At 40.5% G+C, this 27,842-nt stretch overlaps 1 protein-coding gene across 5 annotated transcripts in view; it reads left to right on the top strand.

Moving 5' to 3' along the window:
• iqce (IQ motif containing E) overlaps positions 1-27,842 on the top strand; it is a 123,440-nt gene that overhangs the window by 33,352 nt on the left and 62,246 nt on the right. For 4 of the 5 annotated variants that reach the window (XM_069928288.1, XM_069928284.1, XM_069928285.1 and 1 more), the window contains 2 exons: positions 5,586-5,699; positions 6,610-6,660. In XM_069928288.1, coding sequence (XP_069784389.1) covers positions 5,586-5,699; positions 6,610-6,660 — 165 coding nt within the window. The remainder of the gene's footprint in view (positions 1-5,585; positions 5,700-6,609; positions 6,661-27,842) is intronic. The other variant, XM_069928287.1, reaches the window with a different exon arrangement.

The raw sequence follows: 27,842 nt of genomic DNA, 5'->3' as shown, positions 1-27,842 counted from the left end.
GGTGTCGAAAGCTTTGGTGAGGTTAGGGCCATAACAATTCAACAAAGTCCACAATTCAGCAAAAATTTTACAATTCATTCTTAATACTCTACCAGCATACCCCTCTAAAGGTAATTTTTTATGAATCAAAATCGCTACTCCTCTTGCCTTAGAATTAAAAGAAGAGAAAACATGACCAACCCAATCCCTTTTCAATTTCAAATGTTCTTTTTCAGTCAGATATGTTTCTTGTAAAAATGCAATGTCAATTTTCTTTTTTTTATGTAAGCCAATATTCTCTTTCTCTTGATTGGATTATTTAACCCCTGCACATTAAAAGTTGCAAAATTCAACTGAGACATCTTTTTTTTAACTACTAAAAGGTATAAAATAAAATACTATCAAATAATGCCTCCCTCTACAATTCTTCCAAAAAAGAAAAACTCCCTCAAAAAATAAAAAAAATAAAAATAAAGTTAAAAAAACCCAAAACAACAACAAAAAAGAAATAATACAAAATAAAACCACCCAAAGGTAGTAATACCCTAAAAGACTGCGTGTGATAAACCCACTGGTGGCAGATGACTGTCAAAGTTTTCAGTGTAATCCACCCCCCCCCCTCAGCCAGATACATATTAATTATTTAATCAAACACAATCAAATATAGTCCATATATTCAACCAATGATTCCAAGCCCATCGACTGCTCCGGATCTTCAACATCAAGAAGACTTTGTGTCATCTCTTCTTTCTTTCCACACTTTCCATTCCCATGTCCATTTCCATTCACTCTCCTCTTATGAGATAACGGAGGAGAAGATCCATTTCTTCGTAATTCCGACAAAGAGTTGGCAAAAACCAAAGCATCATGATCATTCTCAAAAAATTGAGATTGAAAATTTCCATAGAAAACTTTCAAAATTGCAGGATAACGAAAAGCAAATTTGTAACCTTTTTGCCACAAAACGTCTTTAGCTGTATTAAATTCTCGTTGTCTTCTAATAACCTCTTGACTCAAATCAGCATATTGTGTTGAACCATTAATGGAGATCGATTCTGTCTTGCATTCAGTACTGCCATACGTAAAATTATTTCACGATCTTGATATTTTAAGTAACAAATCAAAACTGCTCTCGGTGCTTATCCTGGAAGTGGTCTTCTTCTCAGAGCTCTATGCGCCCTATCCAAATCCAAACCTTCAGGGAAAAACTCTTTACCCAGCACCTCTGGGATCCAGTACTTAAAATTTTTTATGTCACACTTTCCATATCGTCTGGAAGTCCAAACATTTTCACATTATTCCTCCAACTTTGATTTTACAACAAATCAATCTTCTTCATTAAATCTCTTTTCTGAATCCCCCAATCTACAAAAGAACCTTCCACTTTTTCCATTTTTTTCTCTATTATGTTCTACCTGAGTTTGACACTCAGAAAAAGCTGTTTCAATTTTCTTAAAATTATCTTGCACAGTCTACTGATTTTATATATTTATTAATATCACTTTTAACTAGTCATTTCCTGTTTCACAGTTGACATTTCATCACATAAAATATTCATTTTTATTTTCATCTCCATAAATCCTTGAGTCATTTGAGTTGATATTTGCTTTGACATATTATGCATTTGCTGTATTTGACCAGACCAGCAATCCCTTCCAAAACAATGAACACTGAATCCAGTCCAGATTCCACTTCCACTTTTTGAGATTCACCCGCTTTAACTGCAGGCTTCTCCTCCTGGACGTATTCCAATAAGGTAAGTTCCTCTTCTTCCTCAGTCAGCATAATTCCTTTAACTGAACGGCAGCGGATCTGGACACCCGATGCCGGGACCCCGACCTCTTCGTGATGCCGGCGCTCAGCGCTAATTTTTTCCAATAGCTCCCGGGCCCGCGATGCCACACGCTGGCCAGGCGAAGTTGTCGGACGCGCAGAGGCATCTTCCGACGCTACCCTGCGCGCCACCGGGCCGCCCAGTGAGATCGCGGGCTCGCGGGTCCCCTTATTGGCCATGCCACCCACGAGCATGACTTCACGTGGACGCGGGTCAGCAATGGCCAAACTCACCGATGTGCCGATGCCATCTTGCCGATGCAGGATCGGTGCTGGAGTCAAAGTTGAATGGGCTGGAGTCCTCTGAGGGTTGGAGACTCCCAGCGATGACTCCGTGGATTCAGTATGCAGGTAGGCCTCAATTCTTCCGCACTTTTATATGGTAGTTTTTTCTTTTTTTTTAAAATTTTTTATTTTTCACACAATAAACCATACTGACCAAAATACATACAGACATTTTTCTTTTGAATATATACAGTGTCATTTTCTCCCCTTTTCCCCCCCTCCCTTCCCTCCTTCCCTCTCCCCCCTTCCCATTTATTCAAAGTTCAATCTATAAGATACATTAAATCCGTTAACCAATGTTGTCACTTAATAAAATAAACAAGAAATTTTTATCTTTTACTTTTATATACTGAGTCAGTTCATTTCGTTGTTTTCTCCTTCTGTCATTTTAGGTGGTGGAGGTTCATGGTAGGATTTCTCTATTGTATTTCATGTATGGTTCCCATATTTGTTCGAATATTGTGATGTTATTTCTTAAATTATATGTTATTTTTTCTAATGGAATACATTTATTTATTTCTATGTACCATTGTTGTATTCTCAAGTTGTCTTCTAATTTCCAGGTTGACATAATACATTTTTTTGCTACAGCTAGGGCTATCATAATAAATCTTTTTTGTGCTCCATCCAAATCGAGTCCAAATTCTTTATTTCTTATATTACTTAGGAGGAAAATCTCTGAGTTTTTTGGTATATTGCTTTTTGTGATTTTATTTAATATCTGGTTTAGATCTTCGCAAAATTTTTCCACTTTCTCACATGTCCAAATTGCATGTAGTGTTGTTCCTGTTTCCTTTTTACAGCGAAAACATCTGTCTGATACTGTTGGGTCCCATTTATTTAACTTTTGGGGCGTGGTGTATAGCCTTTGTAACCAATTATATTGTATCATGCGTAACCTCGTGTTTATTGTATTTCTCATAGTTCCGGAGCATAGCTTTTCCCATGTTTCATTCTTTATCTTTATGTTTAGATCTTCCCATTTTTGTTTAGGTTTACAAGCTGAAGTTTGAGCTTTTTCACATTAGATGCCATCATAAAGCACTGTTATTTAAATAACTGTAAATCTTATTTTTAATCATTTTTATACTATGAAAAATCTGGGTATTTAATGATCCAGCTGGCCATCTTGCCACACCCCCGGATTGCTGATGGTTGATTCAAGATTATTTTATTGTCATGTAATAACACGGATGTAATAAAACAGATGTAATATTCCTGGAATTGTATCTAATCTGCAAAGATTTGCCATGAACAGAAATTGCTGTCGAGAAATAAGAAACAGAAGAGAGTCCCCCCCCCCACCCCACCTCAGAGTCACTGAGTGTCTGAGGATTCACCTCCAGTGCTCCCACAGCCTCTGCAGCCACACAGACTCCAGTCCAAACCATCGGCAATCCAAGCTCCTGATACGATCAGGAAGCCTTCAGTGCCCGAGGCCCCTCAAGAGCCATTCCCACCGTCGACACCCTCTCACCTCCCAGTTCAGATACGTGGTGCCCCTTCAGCCAGCTTCGAGCCAGTCCAGCAGTCTTCTGCCTGGTGTGAGTCCTTTGACCACAAGATGCCAGCAGCCCGTAGCTTGTGTGAGTTCCTCACCTCAAGTCGCCAATAGTCTGTCGCCTTTGTTTCTTCAGCAATGTTCCATCATTGTGGTCACTGTCCTGTTGGGTTGCCTACTCTGCTTCTCCTTCTCAAGCACAGGGTGGTCTCCCCATTTGCTCTGTGCCAGTCCTCTGCTCCTCCAGAGTCTGTAACCCCTTGGGACTGCTGCCGAACACAGGTGCCACCATCTTTGGCCCAGACCCCGTGGTTGCAGGACTTTAAAATAAACCTTTAATCGGCCGTTTAAAGCCTTAATGGAGCCGTTAATAGTTTGATTGGGCGGTTGAACCCTGTGGAGGAGCACTGGTTTCTGCTGCAGGTCTATACCAGTGGTGGCGCTGCCATCTCTGCAGCTTCAGTACAGCCACCATTTCTTTTTGCTGCAGGGGCACTGGAGGCAAGTCCACGGACATTCAGTGGCTCTGAAGGGACTCTCTTTTGTTTCTTTTTCTATTGTTTAGGGGCGACAGGCAATGCTCACATCGACTCTTTCTTTGCCTTCATCATAATTATTCCATTTTTAATGTATTATTACAATGAAAGGAACCTTTAAATAAAGGGAACCTTTGTTCCCATCAATTACCTCCGCATTCAAACACCAGGAGCAATCGAAAGTGGCCAATTAACTTGCCAAATTGCACATCTTTGCAATATTGCAAGACACTGGAGCACCCAAGGAAAACTGGTCTTGTGAAGAACATGAAAAGTCTAGACCCCACCCCCAGCCCAGGGTGACCTTGTTCTCTCAGTTTCTGAGGCTGAGAATCTTCGGACTGTCCAGCCCAAATGGTGTACTTGGACACGCCCTTAAAACCTGCATGGACTAACTGGCTGGAGATTTTGGAAGACATATTTAAGCTCATTGCTGTGGAATTTTGGTGCATCTGCATATATCTGTTCTTGTGTGACAACAATAAACTCTCATCTAATGTTGGGAGATAGGATTGAAGCCAGGTTGCTGGCGGTTTGAGACACAGCTTCATCACTGCCACCCCTTTTAATTTCCACTCCATTAACTTAAACTCAGACCAGGAAGAGCATTGCCACAAAATAGAGGTTTTGATCTCTCAACAAAGATGATCAGAATATTAAAATAAAAGGACTTTGTTTCTTCAGCAGTTTGCAGAACCTTGGGATATTCCCAAAGGCTTTACAAGACATTTATTACTTTAAAAAAATATAATCTCTGTTTTATTCCAGGGAATTAACACAAAGCTAGAGCAACATGGTGACAGTCAGTTTTAGTGATATTGGTTGGGGAATAAATATTACCCAGAATTTATTTGCTTTTTTAAAAGATACAGTTGGAAAAATTTTATATACAGCTGAGAAGGCTTGGGGAGGAGCCCATGACCATTTTTACTGGGGGATCTACAGTCCCAAGAAATTTTAAAAATGAAGATGTATGAAAAAAAATTTAAACTATATTTTGCTCCCTCTCTCACCCTGTCTTCCCTTTCGCCTTTCCTTCCGGTTTCATAACTTACTGTTGATTAAGAATGGTAAAAAAATTTTTAAAAAGCCATTAGGGAATAATGCTACCCTTGGCAAAGGACATCAAATTCACAAAGATGTGAATCTCTGGAGTTGGGCTCAAACCCAAAGCTTTCTGTGGATTACAGTTCAGGCCTCGGACCTACAGGTGACACCAATTAAAGTTTTTGTGACGCAACTGAAAGAAGAGAAACTTCCTTCCTGAGGCAGTGCAAGTGAAAGAACAATACCTTGGTATGAAACCAAAACATTTCAGAGTAGAGATGAGAAAATGTCAAAACTGAAAAGTAAAATTATCACTGTGGTTACAATGTCCATCAGACCATAAATGGAAAGCAGTTAATGACAAACTTATTTGTGTGTTCTCCAAATTGCCTTGGCCCTTTCAGATTATTCAAGCCCAAAAGGCTGATAATGATATCCTGAAGACAAAGCTGAGACGATCAGAGGAGGACAACAACAGAAGAGAGAAGCAAATTGAACAATTGTTGGATCCATCAAAGGTGAATGAGATGCGTTAAACTGCTATTGATCAAGCTGGTTTGTGAAGGATTATTTAGATCGAACAGCTCAGAAGCAGGCCCCCAGAATCCTTACTGGTATTTCTGTTCCACACTAATTTATTGCTGATCTACTCATCCAACCTGATACCTTTGTATTTGTGGTTATCATTAGCTTTCTCCATTAAAGCATAAATTCTACTTATTTCAACAATTCCATGAAGCAGTAAGTTCCACATTCTACCCACTCAAAAAAAAGTTCTGAGTTATTATTCTGATTGATATTATAGATTTTTTATTGACAATCTAATATATATGGTCTTTGGTTAAGGTTTCCTCAATAATTAGGAACATCATTTTAACATCTACTCTGAAGTCTTTTATAACTGCTGTATTTTAGACCTGGTTCTGATTAGACCCCATCTTCCTGGAGAAAAGAAGCCCAGTGCTGAAATATGCAGTTCTCAGTTTTGGTATCCATTTCATAATAATTTTTTTGTATTTTTCTTGTGTTTAAAGCTTAATTTCATGGAAGAACCTGTGAACTGTTTCCCAATCTTGTAGCATTCACCACCTAGCAAGAAATGAGCACATTATCCAGGCTTTGACATAAATAGCCATCATTTCATTGTTGTTGGATCTGAACCCTGGAATTCTCGACTGAGCAGCATCTATTCACTAGAAGGACTTCAACGTTCAGGAAACACAGCTCGCCGCCTCACATTTTTGGGGGATGAGCAATACATGTTATCGTTGATTATGCCATATCTTATGGAGGCTTATGGCAGCAAAATGTAATTAAGTGGGAAGAGCATATCCTTAAATTACAGGGCTGAATCGTAAAACATTAAATATAGTACTATTTAATATGTCAGCTTTTATTGAACTTTCCCTGTATTTTTTGGTCTTACAGAGTTCAGAGTATGCCAGGAGCTTGGTTGATAAAAAGAATGACTCCAGTGGGGTAAGACCTTCCAGAAGTCTTTTTAAAGGTTATGTGGTTGATTATAATCGTGAGTTGTATTTATATGTTTCGCATAAAACTTCAACAAAGACAGTCTTCTCATTGGTCACTTTTTAAATTTATTTTCATGCTATAGAAGCCACTGGAATTTCTTAACAGTCTGTAGTTTGCTCTGAAAAGATAGAGTTAAGCCTTCTTGAGCCCACCACCGTTCACTCAGGTACCCCCACTTTCCTGTCAGATAGAGAGGTGTGGGATGTTGTGCGAGTGACGTAAAAGGAGCAGCCAAAATATTTTCAAAGTTGCGTGATCTTGTCACTCCATCTATCCCCCGTAAACCCACTGCCCATACCAAATTAGAGCTCAGGTCTTCTGATTTTTTTTTCCACGAATTGAGGTCAAAACATTATCCTCTTCCAACTCGTGCAACTTATCCATAATGTTCTGATGTGCAGGGTCTTTATCCTGAAATTTCAACCATTTCTCTTCCTTCTGAGTCTTTCCAGCATTTTCTATTTTTAGTTCAGTTTTCTTATCTTCATTTCTCAAACAATTTCTCCTTCGACTCCATATAAAGGAAAAATGAATGAGTTGTGGTATGGCCTGTCACTTTTTGGGTACATTCTTTATTCTAGTTCCATTCATTAACCCAACTTCATCTCTTTTTTTTCTGGTATGTTGACTATCTTGCGCAACTTCATATTTTTATGCTAATTGAAAAGTTTTACCAACTCTGCTGTCAATTTCTATCTTATACATAGGACCCAGCACTGCCACTTATTCTCTTCAAATTGGGTGGGGGGGAGCAACTAAAAACTTGACTAAAGAGCCCACAACTCCCACAGCCATCTGAACCACATTGAACCTCCCATCCACTTTCCTGTGGGGAACTCTACCCCATTCTCCCAGTTTCTTTCTCTCTGTTGCATCATTTCTGACTTCTTTGTACCATCTCTATCACCATATCTTATTCTATCAGAGGACCACCAGCTATGTCCATTCCACTTCCTGCACCCGTTGCTTCACCTCTTTTCCAGAAAAATGATGAGGTTCGAATAGAAGACCTGTAGATGCAGTGATTGATGTAAAAACTCAATGCTGGAAAAACTCAGCAGGTCAAACCACGTACTTTATATAGCAAAGATAAAGATACATAACCAATCTTTCGGGCTTGAGCCCTTCATCAAGGTATGTACAAAATGTAGGCAGGCACCTGAATTAAATAAGGGGGTGGGGAGAGGAGCACAAGTCCACAGGCAACAGCTGGATAAGGGAGGACACAACAGGAAACAGGGAGGGGGGAAATGGCTTAATGAATGGAGAAGTAAAGGGATGAAGAGCTGGAGGAAAGGAGGAAAGAGGGAGGGAAGAGAGAGAGAATGGGGCATGGTCTAGAAGAAAGCAGGGAAGTCAACGTTAATGCCATCAGGTTGGGGAGTGCCCAGATGGAATATTAGGGGTTGCTCATCCAATTTATGGGTGGCCTTGGTTTGACAGTGCATGAGGCCATGGACAGACATGTTAGTGCAGGGTTGGGGTGCAAAATTGAAATGATTGGCCACCGGGAGATCCCTGTTATTGATGCGAACAGAGTGAAGGTATGTCCAGTCTGCATCCAGTCTCTCTGACGTCGAGAAGACCACAATGGGTGCACTCAATGCAGTAGATGACTCCCACAGATTCACAAGTGAAGTGTTGCTTCACTTGGAAGGACTATTAGGGGCCCTGAATGGTGGTGAGGGAGGAGGTGTGGGTGCAAGTGAAGCACTTCCTGTAGTGACAGGGAAGGTACCAAAGGGGTGATGAGTGGTTAATGTTGGAGAACAAATTGGGTCTAGTGATTACAACTCTATTAGTTTTAGGGAAGAGCAAAGAAGGACCTAATGCTGAGGTTCTGGATTGGAGAAAGGCAAATTTCGAAGGAATAAGAATGGATTTGGGGAGTATTGAGTGGGACATGATTTTTTTCAGGAAAAGATGTAAATGAAAAATGGAGAATATTCAAAGAAGAAATTTGAGAGTACAGAGTAGATATGTCCCAGTGAGGATCAAAGGAAAGGCTGAAAGTCATAGGGAGCCTTGGTTTTCGAGGAATATTAGAAATTTGGTTAGGAGAAAGAGGGAGGTGTACAACAGGGTGATGAGAAATTGAAAGAGGACTACAAGGAGTGTAGAAAAAATCTTAAGAAAGAAATTAGAAAGGCCAAAAAGAGGCACGAAGAGGCTTTGGCAGGCAGAGTAAGAAAAAATCCAAAGGGTTTCTATAGGTACATTAAAAGTAAAAGATTAGTGAGGGATAGAATTGGACCCCTTGTAGATAGGGAAGGTAGGCTATGTGTAAAGTCAGAGGAGATGGGGGAAATTTTAAATGATTTCCTCAGTATTCACTAGGGAAAAAAATATTGTACCAGTTGAAGTAAAGAAAAATAGTGGGGAGGTCATGAATCATATAAGGATAACCGAGGAGGTAGTGATGGCAGTGTTAAAAAAGATAAAGGTGGACAAATCTCCGGGTCCGGACAAAGTATTCCCAAGGACACTCAGGGAGACTAGTGTACAGATAGTGGGGCCATTAACAGAGATATTTAGGGTGTCACTGGTCACGGGGTTGTGCCAGAGGATGGGAGGGTGGCTCATGTTGTTCGGCTGTTTAAGAAAGGGTCCAAATGTAAGCCTGGAAATTATAGACCTGTGAGTCTGACGTCTGTGTTGGGTAAGTTGATTGAAACTGTTTTGAAGGATGGCACTTACAAATATTTGGAAGAACAGAGATTGATAGGTAGTAGTCAGCATGGTTTTGTCAGGGGTAGATCATGCTTAATAAACCTTATAGAGTTTTTTGAGGGGGTTACAAAAAAGATTGATGAAGGGAAGGCTGTGGATGTTGTCTATTTAGACTTTAGTAAAGCTTTTGACAAAGTTCCCCACAGGAGGTGAGGAAAAAAGGTGGAGGCATTAGGTATAAATAAGGAGGTAGTGAAATGAATTCAGCAATGTTGGATGGGAGGTGTCAGAGAGTACTGGTAGAAAATTGTTTGTCAAATTGGAGGCCGGTGACTAGCGGAGTTCTTCAGGGATCAGTCCTGGGTCCACTATTGTTTGTTATATATATTAACGATCTGGAAGAAGGGATGGCGAATTGGATAAGTAAGTTTGCAGATGATACAAAGATTGGTGGTATTGTGGACAGAGAGGAAGATTACCGTAGCTTAAAAAGAGATATAGGAAAGCTAGAGGAGTGGGCTGAGAAATGGCTGATGGAATTTAATACAGATAAGTGTGAAGTGTTGCATTTTGGAAAGGCAAATCTAAATAGGTCATATACATTGAATGGTAGACAATTGAGGAGTGCAGAGCAACAAAGGGATTTAGGAGTTATGGTAAATAGTACCCTCAAAGTTGATACTCAGGTAGATAGAGTGGTGAAGAAGGCATTTGGAATATTGGCCTTCATAAATTGGAGTATTGAATTCAAGAGTTGGGATGTTATGATGAAATTGTACAAAGCATTGGTGAGGCCAAATTTGGAATACTGTGTGCAGTTTTGGTCACCAAATTATAGGAAGGATATAAGCAAAATAGAGAGAGTGCAGAGAAGGTTCACGAGAATGTTGACAGGATGTCAGGGTTTGAATTACAGAGAAAGGTTGAGCAGCCTTGGGCTTTTTTTCTCTGGAGCGTAGAAGATTTTTTTTTTTTTTTTAAATTTTTTATTTTTCACACCATAAATCACAATAGCCATGATATACACTTTTTCTTTTCCACACATTTACAGTGACTTTTTCTCCCCCCCCCACCCTCCTCCCAAGCCACCCCCCCAACCCCCCCCTCTCATCCATTTTAGGTACACAATCTAGGTTGCATTAATTCAGTCAGACAATGTTGTCATTCAACAAAAATACACCAGAAATTCTACAGAGTCCATTCTTTTCTTTCCTTCTCCTTCCATCAACTTAGGTAATGTTTGTCCCCGGTAGGTTTTCGCTATTGTATTTAATGTAAGGCTCCCATACTTGTTCGAATATTTCAATATTATTTCTTAAACTATATGTTATTTTTTCTAATGGAATACATTTATTCATTTCTATATACCATTGTTGTATTTTCAAATTATCTTCCAATTTCCAGGTTGACATAATATATTTTTTTGCTACGGCTAGGGCTATCTTAACAAATCTTTTTTGTGCATCTTCCAAGTCAATTCCAAATTCTTTATTTTTTATGTTACTTAGGAGAAAGATCTCTGGATTCTTTGGTATATTGTTTTCTGTTATTTTATTTAATATCTGATTGAGATCATCCCAAAATTTTTCTACTCTCTCACATGTCCAGATTGCATGAATTGTTGTTCCCCTTTCTTTTTTACATCGAAAACATCTATCAGATACTGTTGGGTCCCATTTATTTAACTTTTGCGGTGTAATGTATAGTCTGTGTAACCAATTATATTGTATCATACGCAGCCTCGTATTTATTGTATTTCTCATCGTTCCAGAACATAATTTCTCCCATGTTTCCTTTTTTATCTTTATATTTAAATCTTGTTCCCATTTTTGTTTAGTTTTACCATTTGTTTCCTCATTCTCCTTTTCTTGCAGTTTAATATACATATTTGTTATAAATCTTTTGATTAACATTGTATCTGTAATCACATATTCAAGGTTACTTCCCTCTGGTAAACTCAAATTGCTTCCTAATTTATCTTTCAAGTAGGATCTCAGTTGGTAATATGCCAGCGCTGTATCTCCAGTTATATTGTACTTATCTCTCATTTGTTCAAAGGATAAGAATCTACTTCCTGAAAAACAATTTTCTATTCTTTTAATCCCTTTTTTTTCCCATTTTCTAAAGGAAAGGTTGTCTATTGTAAAAGGGAGTAGCTTATTTTGCGTCAATATTAGTTTTGGTATTTGATAATTTGTTTTATTTCTTTCTACATGAATCTTCTTCCATATATTGAGGAGATGGTGTAATACTGGAGAAGTTCTATGTTGTACCAATTTTTCGTCCCATTTATATAATATGTGTTCAGGTATCTTTTCCCCTATTTTATCTAATTCTAGTCTCGTCCAGTCTGGTTTTTCCCTTGTTTGATAAAAATCTGATAGGTACCTTAATTGTGCGGCTCTATAATAATTTTTGAAGTTTGGCAATTGTAAGCCTCCTTGTTTATACCATTCTGTTAATTTATCTAGTGCTATCCTCGGTTTCCCCCCTCTCCATAAAAATCTCCTTATTATTTTCTTTAACTCTTTGAAGAATTTTTCTGTCAGTTGTATTGGCAATGCCTGAAATAAGTATAGTATCCTTGGAAAAATGTTCATTTTAATACAGTTTATCCTTCCTATCAGTGTTAGTGGTAGCTCTTTCCAATGCTCTAAATCGTCCTGTAATTTTTTCATTAGTGGATTGTAATTGAGTTTATATAATTGGCCTAGATTTTTGTTTATTTGCACACCTAGGTATCTTATTGCCTGCATTTGCCATCTGAATGGGGATTCCTCCTTAAATTTTGAGAAATCCGCGTTATTCATAGGCATTGCTTCACTTTTATTTACGTTTATCTTGTATCCCGACACTTCTCCATATTCCTTCAATTTCTTATATAGTTCTTTTATTGATAGTTCTGGTTCTGTTAAGTACACTATCACATCATCCGCAAATAGACTGATTTTATATTCCCTGTCTTTTATTTTTATTCCTTTTATATTATTATCTATTCTTATCGATTCTGCTAGTGGTTCTATAGCTAGCGCAAACAATAATGGTGATGGTGGGCATCCCTGCCGCGTTGACCTGCTTAAGTTAAATTGCTTTGATACATGTCCATTTACTGTCACTTTCGCTAACGGTCCCTTATATAATGCTTTAATCCAATTAATATACTTCTTCGGTAAACTGAATTTTTGCAATACTTTGAACAAGTAATTCCATTCTACTCTGTCGAAGGCCTTCTCTGCGTCTAAAGCAACTGCTACTGCCGGTGCTTTATTTCCTTCTACTGCATGAATTAAGTTAATAAATTTACAAATATTGTCTGTTGTGCGTCTTTTTTTGATAAATCCAGTTTGGTCTAAATTTACCATTTTCGGTACCTGTTCTGCTAATCTGTTTGCTAATAGTTTAGCTATTATCTTATAATCTGTGTTTAGCAGAGATATTGGTCTATATGACGCTGGTGAGAGTGGATCTTTCCCTTGTTTTAGTATCACTGTAATTATTGCTGTTTTACATGAATCTGGTAAGTTTTGTGTCTCATCAATCTGGTTGATTACATCCAGGAGGGGCGGTATTATTAGATCTTTAAATGTTTTGTAGAATTCTATTGGGAGTCCATCCTCTCCTGGTGTCTTATTATTTGGTAAATTTTTTATTATCTCTTGTATTTCTACTGCTCCAAATGGTTCTGTTAATTTATTTTGTTCCTCTATTTGTAGTTTTGGTAGTTCAATTTTAGTCAAAAATTCATCTATTTTCCCTTCTTTCCCTTCGTTTTCAGTTCGGTATAATTGTTCATAGAATTCTCTGAAGTTTTCCTTAATTTCTTTTGGATTATATGTAATTTGTTTGTCTTTTTTCCTTGTTGCCAATACCATTTTCTTAGTTTGCTCTGTCTTAAGCTGCCATGCTAAGATTTTGTGTGTTTTTTCACCTAGTTCATAATATTTCTGTTTTGTCTTCATTATATTCTTCTCCACCTTATATGTTTGTAATGTTTCATATTTTATTTTTTTATCCGCCAATTCTCTTCTTTTGGTTGTATCTTCCTTTATTGCTAATTTTTTTTCTATGTTTATTATTTCCCTTTCCAACTGCTCTGTTTCCTGATTATAGTCCTTCTTCATCTTGGTTGCATAACTTATTATTTGTCCTCTAATGAATGCTTTCATTGCGTCCCATAGTATAAACTTATCTTCCACTGATTCCGTATTTACTTCAAAGTACATTTTTAATTGTTTTTCAATAAATTCTCTAAAATCCTGTCTTTTAAGTAGCATGGGGTTTAATCTCCATCTATACATTCTTGGAGGGATGTCCTCTAGCTTTACTGTCAGTATTAAGGGTGAATGGTCCGATAGCATTCTCGCTTTATATTCTGTTTTTCTTACTCTATCCTGCATACTAGCTGATAACAAAAATAGGTCTATTCTTGAGTATGTTTTATGTCTAGTCGAGTAGTATGAGTATTCCTTTTCTTTTGGGTTTTGTTTCCTCCATATGTCCACAAGTTTCATTTCTTGCATTGATTTAATTATAAATTTGGTTACTTTGTTCTTCCTGTTAATTTTTTTCCCCGTTTTATCCATATTTGGATCCAAATTCAGATTGAAATCCCTGGAGCGTAGAAGATTGAGGGGAGATTTGATGGAGGTGTTCAAGTTTTTAAAAGGGACAGAGAGAGTCAATGTGGATAGGCTTTTTCAATTAAAAGTGCGGGATATTCAAACCAGAGGCCATGGTTTGTGATTGAAGGGAAAAAATTATAAGGGGAACATGAGGGGAAATTTCTTCACGCAAAGGGTGGTTGGGATGTGGAATAAGCTTCCGGCAGAGGTGGTTGAAGCAGAGACATTATTTACATTTAAGGAAAGACTGGATAATTATATGGAGGGGAGAAAATTGGAGGGGTATGGACCAGGTGCTGTTCAGTGGGACTAGGAGGGTGGGGATTTGTTCCGGCATGGACTAGTAGGGCCAAACTGGCCTGTTCTGTGCTGTATATGGTTATATGGTTATATGAAAGGATGAATGGACGAGGGGGTCATGGAGGGAGTGATCCCTATAGAAGGTGGAGCATGGAGGAGAGTGGAAGATGTGCCAGGTGGTGGGATCATGTTGCAGGTGATGAAAATTATGATGTTGGATGCAGAGATTGGTAGTAGGTAAAGACAAGGGGGAATCCTATTTTTGTTGCGTTTTGGAGCAGAGGAGGCCAGGGCAGATGTATGGGAGGAAATGTGGGTAAGGGCAGAGTTGATGGTGGTAGAGGGGAAGCCACATTTTTTGAAGAAGGAGGTCACGTCTGATTATCTGGACTGGAAGAGAGTTAATCTTCGGAGCAGATACGACAGTGACCGAGGAAAAGGGAATGGGTGTGAGGAAGTGTAGTCAAAGTAGTTGTGGGAGTTGGTAAGTTTGTATAAAAAAATTCTATAGAAAATTTGTCTCCTGCAATGGAGACAGATGATAAGGTTTACCTGGATCTCACATTTAAGCCTATCAACTTTCTGTTCAACATTTCATCCTCTGTTTCTTCCTCTTTTGCATTAATTCCTCCATTTTCATGAGGCATGTTCTCATTTCAACCGAGAGAACAGCAATGCCAACACTTTTACCTCATCCGATCTTTCCTTTTACCTTCCAAAGCCCAAGATACTCTACCCAAGCAAACCAACTATTAACTGGTATTTCTTTGAATTTGTAATCCGCTATTTTCCAAAATACTTGTGTTCACCCTGCAGATATGGACCTAAGCTCACAATTCTCTGTCACTTTAATTCTCTTGAATTTTATGTCCTTGGCCTCCTATACTCTCTAAAAAAACTTAGACATGCAACACAGTAACAGGCCATTTCAGCCCGCGAATCCGTGCTGCCCAATTTCACCTCATTAACCTACACCCCTGGTACGTTTTGAACGGTGGGAGGAAACTAGAGCCCCTGGGAAAACCCATGCAGACATGGGGAGAACATACAAACTCCTTACAGACAGGGTTGGATTCGAACCCTTGTCCTGATCGCTGCCGCTATAAAATGCGTGCTAACGACCACACCAACCGAGCTGCCCCTAGTTTGAGGAATAACAACTAGTTATGCATATTATTATCATTATTTGCTTAATGTTACTGCTACTTCTATTTACACTGATTGAAAACCCTTTTTTTTCACTTTTTTTTAATTGATACCAAAGTTTATAGAACAACCTGTGACACCACTTTCAGGGAATTCTGTATCTACATTACCAGATTCCTCTTTTCTACCACACTCCTCAATGCCCTACCATTTACCATATATATCCTTCCTTGGCTTATCTTTTCAAAATGCAACACCTCACACTTGTCTGCATTAAATTTCCACCTGCCATTTTTCAATTTTTCCATCTGATTCAGATCCCTTTGTAGGCTTTAAAAACCTTCCTTGCTGTCCACAACGCCTCCAATCTTAGTGTCATCTGCAAACTTGCTGATCCATTTTACTACATTATCATCCAGAACATTGATATAGACAACAAACAACAATGGTCCCAGCACTGATCCCTGAGACACACCACAAGTCATAGCCCCTCCAGTGAGAGGCGAACACCACTCTCTGGCTTCTCCTGTATAACCAATGTCAAATTCAGTTTACTACCTCACTATAAATGCTGAGAGTATAAACGTTCCTGTCTAACCTCCCATGCGGAACCTTGTCAAAGGCCTTACCAAAGTTCATGTAGACAACATGCATAGTCTTTCCTTCATCAAATTTCCTGGTAACTTCCTTGAAAAATGTTACAAAATTGGTTAAACATAACCTACCACGCACAAAACCATGTTAACTATCCCTAATCAATCCCTGGCTGTCCAAATACTTGGATAGCCAGTTTCTTGAGTAAATACTGATTGGAAAAAAATGCACATTTAAGATTTATCCCATCTTTTCTGGCTCCATGCATAGCTGAATACTCTAATCTTCAAGGGGTCCAATTTTGTCACTTACTATCCTTTTTGCTGTTAATATTCCAGTAGAAACCCTTAGGATTTTCCTTCACATTGTCTGTCAAGCAACCTCAACTTCTTTCCTTAAGTTTTTTTTACCAGGAAATTTGATGAAGGAAAGACTATGCATGTTGTCCACATGAACTTCTGTAAGGCCTTTGACAAGGTTCCACATGGGAGGTTAGTCATGAAGGTTTAGACTCTCAAGTACATCAGATGCTTCTTGTTACCTATACCTGCTATACATCCCTCTCTTCTTCTTAACTAGGTTCCTAATATCCCTCAAAAACCAAAGTTTCCTATGTCCGTTAACTTTGCCTTTAATCCTGATAGGAACATACAAACTCCGTACTCTCAAAATTTCACCTTTGAATCCCTTCCACTCACTAAACGCATCCTTGCCAGAAAACAACTTGTCCCAATCCACATTTTCTCATTTCCTCAAAATTGGTATTTCTCCAGTTTAGAATCTCAACCTATCCTTGAAACTAATAGTATTAGCAGTATCACAATGAACCCAAAATGTTCCCTACACATACTTATGTCACCTGCTCTGTCTCGTTCCCTAATAGGAGATCCAGTGTTGCAATCTCTGGTTTTTACCTCGATAAAATGATTTAGAAAATTTTCGTGACAAACTTCAAGCCATCCAGCCCTTTTAAAATACAGGAGTCCCAGTTAACATGTGGAAAGTTAATCTCCTATAATCACAACTTTGTTTCCTGCAGCCATCTGCTATCTCTACAGATTTGCTCTTCCAATTCTTGCTGACAATTGTTTGGTCTATAATACAACCCCATTAGTGTGGTCACACTTTCCTGTTCCTCAGCTCCACTCATATAGCCTCAGTAGACGAGCCCTCTGGTCTGTTCTGTCTGTAATATTTTCCATGATGATCAATGCTACTGCTCCCCTTTCATTCTTCCTGCTCTATCACATCTGAAAAAATGGAACCCTGGACCATTGAGCTGCCAGTCCTGTCCTCCTTCAACCATGTTTCACTAATGGCCACAATGTCATCATTCCATGTGCCAATCCATGCTCTAAGCTCATCTGCCTTTCCTACAATACTCCTTCAAATGGATGCAACTGACAACATTTCCACCATGTACAACCCTTTGATTTCTGACTTGACATGCAGTCTTCACATCATCTTTTTCTTCCTCCACTATGCTATCTACTCTGGTTCCCATCTTCATGCAAATCTAGTTTTAACCCCATGGAGCATCACGAGCAAACCTTCCCGCAACGGTATTATCCCCCTCCAGTTCAGATGCTGACTGTCCCATCGGTACATGTCCCACCTTCCCTGGAAGAGAGCCCAGTGATCCAGAAACTTGAAGCTTTCTCTCCTGCATCATTCCTCCTATTTCTAATCTCACCAGCACGTGACACGGGTAGCAATGCTGAGAGCACAACCCTGGAGGTCCTGTCCTTCAACTTAATGCCTAACTCCCTGAACTCTCTTTGCAGATCCTCATCACCTTTCTTCCCCTGTATGGACCACAACATCTCATCCTCTCTCCTGAGAACACCGCGAATTTGATCTGAAACATCTCGTACCCTGGTACCAGGGAGGCAACAGACTATCCGCGATTCTCTGTCTCTTCCCTGCACTGACTGCCTGTTCCCTTTCCCTCTCTTGACTGGCACCCAGCCTCCTTCCTCCTGCCTCCTAGGTGTGATAGCATCCCTGTAACTCCTGTCTATCACCCCCTCAGCTTCCTGAGTTCATCCAACTCCAATTTGCGAACTCAATTAGTAAGGAGCTGCACTTATCAGGGATGCTTTTGGCTTCCCTGACTACCCACATTCTGCAAGAGGAGCACGTCCCAGCCCTGGCTATCCACCTTCTCCTCAGCCTCCACTCACCATAATCTCATGAACCACAGCCTCAAATTCCCAATCCCACACTGAGCCACTCACACAATGGCCACGACACTCTGCCCCGACGTTATTTTTATTTGCTCCTTCTCTGATGTCGCTTTCTGGCTCTGTATCTCTTACATGAGACTTTTTAATCTTTCTGCCTCTCCACCCCCAACCACATGTTAAAAAATGCTTATCTCCAACTTTTCCAATCTGTTTTCTTTCCCAAGCCACGAGCACACTTGGTACTTCTGACAAGTTCTAGTTTGTTTGTCAAACCTACCTAATATAGTGAGAAGGGTTCTTCTGCAAGCAGTTTAACAGGCCCATCTCTAATGTTCATATAGCTGTGTAAAGCAGAAGAGCAAAAGCACAAATGACAGAATATTGAGTTAATATAGGGGGAAAAGATGAATTTATACAAAGCAAGGACAGCAAGAGATCACTGTAGTAGGGTTCATTAAAGAGCTTGATTGCTGCAGAGAAGAAACTATCTTTATGCCTGTTGGTGCATGATTTCACACTCTTGAGCTTTCTCCACAATGGGATAAGGGAGATGAGGCTGTGTTATGGGAGCTTCAGTATGTTGGCTGCCTTTCCTAGGCAGCAGGAGATGTAGATGAATTCCACGGAAATGAGAGAAGTTTGTCTAATGTTCTTCATTACATTATGATGCACTCAGCAAATGTGATTTCATTAGTATTTTTGGTCCTTTCCATTTGTGTTAATTTTTAAAGAATGCATTACTTTTAGTTGCAAAATATACCGACTGGTGTGACAATTCATTTTATTTGGTTGAAAGGACCCAATGACTGCAATGAAATTGCATTGTTATACCACCAGGTGGAACAAGAGAACATCTGAGGGAATTATCAGTAATGCCGGGTTGTCTGACCTGAACGGAACAGGTTTGAATTTGTGAAAAAAAATTTTTTAATGGTTGCAGACGTTGAAAATCTAAAATCAAAGCAGAAAATGCTAGAAACTTCCAGGCAGCATCTATGTAAGTAAAAATTGTTAATTTTTCAGGGCTTCAACCATGCCCAGAATTGGATATATATATAAAAAAAATTATGATTTACAAAAGTTAGATTAGTCAGATTTTAAATACATCCAAGGGGTCTTTTATCAATCACAATCAAATCATCAGGACCAAAAATTTCTGTAGTATTGAGCACCAGTTCATTTTTAGTTATACATCCTTAAACCAATCTTTTAAATACAATATAGTTTTCAAAAGCTCAGATTCTGTAATTTCATGTTAGATTTCCTTTATTGCTTTGTAACAAATACACAAAATGTATCAACTTTTGCTTGCCATACAGTCACGGAAAGAGATACCCGGCACCCCCAAAAAGAGATGCAAAAGGGTGTCCTTTCATGAACACTGAGTGTGGATTCACCTCCAGTGCTCCCTCAGGCTCCACAATTGCATGGCATTTTTTATGGAATATTTTATTTTTGTTTTTTTCCATAAATACAAATAGTAAAGTCTCCAATATCAAAGAATATATATGTTAAACTTTTTCTTACAAAAATAAAACAACCCCTCCCCCTTCCCTTTTCACAATATGGATCCACACACTGTCAAGGCTCACATTTATATTGACCATAAAAATCTATCTGGGGAAGTCACTTGCATTTATGCTATTGCAGCATCCATTATTTTCCTTTTTATTATTGTAATTATAATTGGGTTCCTATCTGATGCAAATATGGCTGCCATATCGTTTTTTTTGATTACCCTAATCCCAACCTCCATGGAAAAGGCGACAGTGATGTCAGCCTCAAATAGTGCCAATAAGGACAAATGGTGCTACCACCATCAAAGATGGGGCTCCACAACCCGCTGATGCCAACCACCCTGCATGCATCTGGGAAGTGCCTCGGCTGGTCATAAAGGTTGACTCCTCTACATCTGGGATCGTCATTTGGAGTGTCATTTTCTTGTTGACACAGGAGTGGAAGTCAGTGTGCTGACTCCCTCGAGCATTGACTCTCTTTCCGGAAAGAAGGGGCCTCTCTTGACTGCCACCAACAGCAGCAGCATCAGGAAATACAGGATCCGCACAGTACCCTTCAGTTAGAACTCCAGCCATTTTAAGTGGACATTTACCATCGCCGATGTCTCACAACTGCTGCTTGGTGCTGACTTCCTCCGGCACAATCCCTGCTGGTCATTTTGAAAGGACAACATCTCATTAATTCCAAGACATTTGAATCGATCACCTTGCACCATGCTGAATTGACTGCACCCCACCTTGGCTTGGTGACCTTCTCCAACAATGAGTATGCCAGGATCCCAGCGTATTTCCTGGTCATCACAACTCCCCAGTTCACACTGGCCAGCCTCAAGCATGAGGTGCAGCACCATATCTCCACCAAAAGATCGCCACTCAATGCACATGCATGCAGGCTGCCCCCTGACAAGATCAACTGGCCAAAGACAAGTTCCGCAGGATGGAGGAAATGGGCATGGGCATCCCCGCTTCACATGATCCCCAAAACATCTAGTGGCTGGAGATCCTTTGGGGACTACCACCATCTTAATGAGGTCACAACAGCTGACCGGGACCCTGTCCCTCACATCCAAGACTTCTCTGCAAACCTGGACGGTGTCAAGGTATTTTCCAAGATCGATCTGGTATGCAGCTACCATCAGATTCTGGTCCAGCCAGACGACATCCCCAAGACGGCTCTCATCACCCCATTCGGGCTCTTTGAGTTTATGCGCATGCCTTTTGGCCTCAAGAACACTGCCCAAGCTTTCCAAAGGTTTCTGGACACGGTAGGCTGCAGGCTTTTTTTTTTTTTTTTTTTTTTTTTTTTTAAAATTTTTTTATTTTTCACACCATAAATCACATTAGCCATGATATACACTATTTCTTTTCACACATATACAGTGACTTTTTCTCCCCCCCCCCCCTTTCCTCCCAAACCACCCCCCCACCCCCCCCTCTCATCCATTTTAGGTATACAATCTAGGTTGCATTAAGCCAGTCAGACAATGTTGTCATTCAACAAAATTACACCAGAAATTCTACTGAGTCCATTCTTTTCTTTCCTTCTCCTTCCATCAACTTAGGTAATGTTTGTCCCCGGTAGGTTTTCGCTATTGTATTTAATGTAAGGCTCCTATACTTGTTCGAATATTTCAATGTTATTTCTTAACCAATATGTTATTTTTTCTAATGGAATACATTTATTCATTTAAATTTGGTAGTTTCTTCCTTTTAATTTGGTTATGTATTCCATTAATATTTAAAGACATATAGTTCAGCGTAGCCCTTTTATATTTTGTTTATCTTCTCTTTCCGTTTTTCCATCATTACCTTTCCTCCTTTTCCATTTCTGTTTTCTTATTTTCAACTCTTTATAAGACAACATTCCTACAACATCTAACATTTTCCTTATTCTCCTATTTCTATCTTATTTATCCCCAATCTCCCCTTCACCTCCTGAGTTGTCCTTTATCCCTTGTCGGACAACCACATCTCCCCTCTCCATTTGGATTTGCGAATCCACTCGCAAGCGTCAACTGATTTTGCAGTGACCGCTATTTCCCCCCACCCCGCCTCCCCCAGAAAAGATTTCACTTTTCATATGTCACAAAGGTCCCTCTTTTAATTCCCTCCTTATTCTCTCTATTCCATTACCTTCCCTTATTAATTCTTGTCTATACTATCTATATTTTCCTCTAAGTACAGATACATTCATGTATGCTCATTGTCTCTATTCACTCTTATACCTCTTTACCTGCATACATATCAATCGTGATCATTTTTACTCTCATTACCCGTCTTCATCCCTCAGTCTATTTTTGTCTTTACCCACATACATATCAGTCGTGATCATTTTAACTCTCATTACCCGTCTTCCTCCCTCAGTCTATTTTTGTAATTGTTCTGCAAATTTTCGTGCTTCTTCTGGATCCGCGAATAGTCTGTTTTGTTGTCCTGGAATAAATATTTTCAATACCGCTGGATGCTTTAGTATAAATTTATACCCTTTCTTCCATAAAATCGCCTTTGCTGTATTGAACTCTTTTCTCTTCTTTAGGAGTTCAAAACTTATATCTGGATAAATGAAGATTTTTTGCCCTTTATACTCCAGTGGTTTGTTGCCCTCTCTTACTTTTTCCATTGTCTTCTCCAGTACCTTTTCTCTTGTAGTATATCTTAGGAATTTTACTACAATAGATCTTGGTTTTTGTTGTGGTTGTGGTTTAGAGGCCAATACTCTATGTGCCCTTTCTATTTCCATTTCATGCTGTAGTTCTGGACATCCTAGGGTCTTAGGGATCCACTCTTTTATAAACTCCCTCATATTCTTGCCTTCTTCATCTTCCTTAAGGCCCACTATCTTTATGTTATTTCTTCTGTTATGGTTTTCCATTGTATCTATTTTTTGAGCTAGTAGTTCTTGTGTCTCTTTAGTTTTTTTATTAGATTTCTCCAATTTCTTTTTTAAGTCTTCTACCTCCATTTCTGCTGCTACTGCCCGCTCTTCCATCTTGTCCATTTTTTTTCCCATTTCTGTTAAGGTCATCTCCATTTTAATTATTTTCTCCTCTGTGTTGTTTATTCTTTTTCTTAAATCCTTAAATTCCTGTGTTTGCCATTCTTTAAATGATTCCATGTATCCTCTAATAAGAGCAAGTATATCCTTTACCTTGCCTCTCTTTTCTTCTTCTATTTCACCATACTCTTCCTCTTCTTCTTCCTCTGGGTTGGCCATCTGTTGTTTCTTTGGTGCCCTTTCCTCCTCTTCTATCTTGTTTCTATTGTCTTCTGTGGTCTCTTCTTGCTGCAGGTGTTCTGCAGCTGTCGTTGCCGGCTGTGGAGATCGACTCCCCAGCTGGTCCCCCCTCCCGTCGGTGTGTTTTTTTTCATTCGCATCGCGCATGCGCGAAGTTTCGCGCATGCGCGGTTGCGCACTTTTGTTCGGCTCTGCGAGCCATTTTTGTAGTCCATTATTTACCGACCTGAGGGAGCGGGTTTCTCTCTCCGCAGCGGGCCTCTTCGGACAGGTAAGGCCTTCACCTTTTCCCTCCTTTGTCTTCTCTTCCTCTCTTCTTACCGTTGCTTTCGACTTTTCTTTTTTTGTCGCCATCTTCTTTCCACCTTTATACTCACTTTTCTGTAACTTTTATTTCTGTGCCTTTGTGTTTTCTCTTGTTTTTCCCGACTTTTCTGGAGAGGGCTGGAGTTCACCGTCCGGCCACTACTCCATCGCGTGACTCCTCCGGTAGGCTGCAGGCTTGACTTCATGTTTATCTACTTTGACGACATCCTCACTGCCAGCAACTCTTGCCAGGAACATCGCTCACACCTCCGTCAACTCTGGCAGAGGCTTGACGTTCATGGCCTGGCGAACAACCTTGAAAAATGTCAGTTTGGCCTCACTTTCATTAACTTCCTCGGCCACAACATCAACCAGCATATAGCGGTCCCGCTCCTGTCCAAGGTCGAGGCCATTCGCAAGTTTCCCAAATCCTCTACAGTGAAGGGACTCCAAGAGTTTGTCGGGACGCTCAACTTCTATCACTGTTTCATACCAGCAGCAGCCAGGATAATGCAACCGCTTTTCAAGGCCCTGGCCACGGCCACGACGGCTTTCGACAATGCCATAGAAAGCGCTGGCAAAGGTGACCCTGATCGTTGTCCACAGTGGGAAGACGGTGAACTGTGGCAGGAACACCGGTTAATCCCATGCCAGCGCTCCAATGATGCATATCCTTGATGTCAGTCCCTGGGGCCCATATAAATGTGACAACCAGTGAAATAAACCAATCTTGACTTCAAGGCTTTGGTGTGTGTGTTGTTCTTCTCCACACCCCTCATAGCACAAACACTACAGTATCTCATTTATTCCCCTAACATTCTCACACATAGAAAACCTCCAGCACAATTCAGGCCCTTCAGCCCACAAAGTTGTGCCTAGCATCTTCTTCCCATAGCCCTCTATTTTTCTAACCTCCATGTACTTATCCAAAAGTATCTTAAAAGACTCTAACATATCTGCCTCCACTACTGTTGACAGCAGCCCATTCCTCGCACTCACCCCTATCATCTCTGTATCTACTCCCCAGCATCTTAAACCCATGTCCTCTTGTGGCAACCATTTTACCCTTGGGAAAAAGCCTCACTATCTACACGATGAAAGACTCTCATCATCAACACCTCTATCAGATCACCTCTTATCCTCCACCGCTCCAAGGAGAAAAGGCCGAGTTCACTCAATCTGTGCTTCCTAAACCAGGCAACATCCTTGTAAATCTCCTCTGCACCCTTTTCCCGTGGCTTGCACATCCTTCTGGTAGTGAGGCGACCAGAACTGCGCACAGTTCTCCAAGTGGGGTCTGACCCGGGTCCTATGTATGTGCAACATTACCTGTTGGCTCCTAAATTCAATTAATGAATATTAATGAAAGCCGATACACCGTATGCCTTCTTAACCACAGAATCAACCTGTGCAGCTGTTTTGAGCGTCCTATGGACTCGAACCCCACTATCCCTCTAATCCTCCACGCTGCCAAGAGTCTTATCACTAATACTATATTCTATCATATTTGACCTACCATTATGAACCACTTCACACTTATCTGGGCTGAACTCCATCTGCCACTTCTCTGCCCAGTTTTGCCTGTCCTGCTGTACCTCTGACAACCCTCCATACGATCCACAGCACCCCTCAATCTTTATGCCATCTGCAAACTTACTAACCCATTCCTCCACTTCCTCATCCAGGTCATTTATAAAAATCACAAAGAGTAATGATCCCAGAATAGATCCCTGAGGAACACCACTGGTCTGACCCCCATGCAGAATATAACCTATCTACAACCACTCTTTGCCTTCTGTGGGCAAGCCAGTTCCAGATCTACAAAGCAATGTCCCCTTGGATCCCATGCCTCCTTACCTTCTCAATAAGCCTTGCATGGGGAACCTTATCGAATGCCTTGCTGAAATCCATCTACGTGACATCTACTGCTCTTCTTTAATCAATGTATTTAGTCACTTGCGCAAAAAATTCAATCAGGCATGACCTGCCCTTGACAAAGCCATGTTGTCCATTCCTCATCAAATGTTCTTAAATCCTGCCTCTCAGGATCTTCTCCATCAACTTACTAACCACTGAAGTAAGACCCACTGGTCTATAATTTCCTGGGCTACCTCTACTCCCTTTCTTGAATAAAGGAACAACATCCGCAATCCTCTGGTACCTCTCCCGTCCGTATTAATGATTCACAGATCATCGGCAGAGGTTGAACAATCTCCTCCCTCGCCTCCCAAAGTAGCCTGCGGTGCACTTCATCCGGTCCCAGCGACTTATCCAACTTGATCCTTTCCAAAAGCTCCAACACATCTCTCTCTTAATATCTACATGTTCAAGCTTTACAGTTTCGCAACTTCACCACAATCACCAAGAACTTTTTCCACAGTGAATACTGAAGTAAAGTATTCATTAAGCACCTCTGCGATTTCCTCCGGTTCCACATACACTTTCCCACTATCCCAATTGATAGGTCCTTTCACGTCTTATCCTCTTGCTCTTCACATACTTGGAGAATGCCTTGGGGTTTTCCTTAATCCTGCTTGTCAAAGCCTTCTCATGCTCCTCTGGCTCTCCTAATTAAGCTCCTTCCTGTTAGCCTTATAATCTTCTAGATCTCGAACATTACCTGGCTCTCTGAACCTTTGGGAAGCTTTTCTTCTTGACTGGATTTTTTACAGATTTTGTACACCACGGTTCCTGTATCCTACCATAACTTCCCTGCCTCATTGGAACGTGCCTATGAAGAAATTCACACAAATATCCCCTGAACATTTGCCACATTTCTTCTGCACTTTTTCTTGAGAGCATCTGTTCCCAATTTAAGCTTCCAATTTCCTGCCTGATAGCCTCATAATTCCCCTTTCTCCAATTAAGCATTTTTGTAACTTCTCTGTTCCTATCTTTCTCCAATGCTATTGTAAAGGTAATAGAATTACGATCATTATTTCCAAAATGCTCTCCCACTGAAAGATCTGACACCTTACCAGGATCATTTCCCAATACCAAATCAAGTACAGACCTTCCCGAATACATCTAACAAACTCCACCCCATCTAAACCCATTGCTCTAGGGAGATGCCAATCGATATTTGGGAAATTAAAATCTCCCATTACGACAACTCTGTTCTGACTGTACCTTTCCGGGATCTGTTTTCTTATCTGCTCCTTGATATCCCTGTTCATATTGGGCAGCCTATTAAAAAAAACAACCAGTAAAGTTATTGACCCCTTCCTGTTCCTAACCTCCACCCACAGACACCATAGACAACCCCTCCATGATGTCCACCTTTTCTGCAGCCAAGACACTATCTCTGATCAACAGTGCCACCCCCCACCTCTTTTGCCTCCCTCTCTGTCCTTTCTGAAACATCTAAAACCTGGCACTTGAAGTAACCAATCCTGTCCCTGAACCATCCAAGTCTCCATAATGGCCACCACATCATAGCTCCAAGTATTAAATAACACTCTAAGCTCTTTGTTCTCAATGCTCCTTCTGTTAAATTAGACACATCTCAAACCGTCCATCTGAGCCCTTCCCATCACTTTCACCTGCCTATCCTCCTTCACACACTGTCTCCAAGATTTATTTGTGAGCCAACTGCATCTTCCCCAGTCTCTTCAGTTCGGTTCCCACCACCCCCCACCCCAACAATTTTAGTTTAAATTCTCCCCATTAAACCTCCCCACCAGGATATTGGCCTCCTGGGATTCAAGTGCAACCTGTCCTTTTTGTACGGCTCCCACCTGCCCCAAAAGAGGTCCCAATGGTCCAGAAATCTAATTCCTGGGCCCTGCTCCAATCCCTCAGCCATGCGTTTATCCTTCTCCTCATTCTATTCCTATATTCACTGTCTTTTGACACAGGCAGCAATTCAGAGATTACTACCTTTGCGATCCTGTTTCTCAGCTCCCTCCTTATAATCTTTTTTCAGGTCCTTACCTATGTCATTGGTACCAATATGTAACACAATCTCTAGCTATTCTCCCTCCCACTGCAGCATACCTTGGACATGATCTGAAACATCCCAGACCCTGACATCTGGGAGGCAAACCATCATCCGAGTTTCCTTCCTACATCCACTGAATCATTTGTCTGACCTCCCAACTATAAAGTCCCCTATCACTATCCCCCTCCTCTTCCTTTCCCTACCCTTCTGAGCCATAGGGCCGGACTCTTTGCCAGAGGCTTTGCCATTATTGCTTCCCCAAGGTAGGCTGTCCCCTCCCCAAAAGTACTCAAGCAGGAGTACTTATTGTCAAGGGGCACAGCCACAGGATACTCTCTAGTCCTTGCACTTCCCCTTCCCCCTGCTGACTGTTACCTACTTGTCTATCTTCTGTGGCCTTGGTGTGACCACCTGTCTATAACTCCTCTTTATCACCTCCTCACTCTCCCTAACCAGGTGAAGGTCATGGAGCTGAACCTCCCGTTCCCTAATGTGGACCCTTAGGAGCTGCAGCTCGACACACCGGGTGTCGGTATGGCCAGAAGGCTGAGAGACTCCAGGACCTCCCACAACACTGGCCTCACGCTCATTCTTCCAGTCCCCAAATTAACT

This window comes from Narcine bancroftii, chromosome 3 (genome assembly GCF_036971445.1).
Source record: "Narcine bancroftii isolate sNarBan1 chromosome 3, sNarBan1.hap1, whole genome shotgun sequence".
NCBI classification, from domain to species: domain Eukaryota; kingdom Metazoa; phylum Chordata; class Chondrichthyes; order Torpediniformes; family Narcinidae; genus Narcine; species Narcine bancroftii.
Note: the sequence above shows the minus strand (reverse complement) of the source record. Positions and strands in the feature narration are given on the sequence as shown.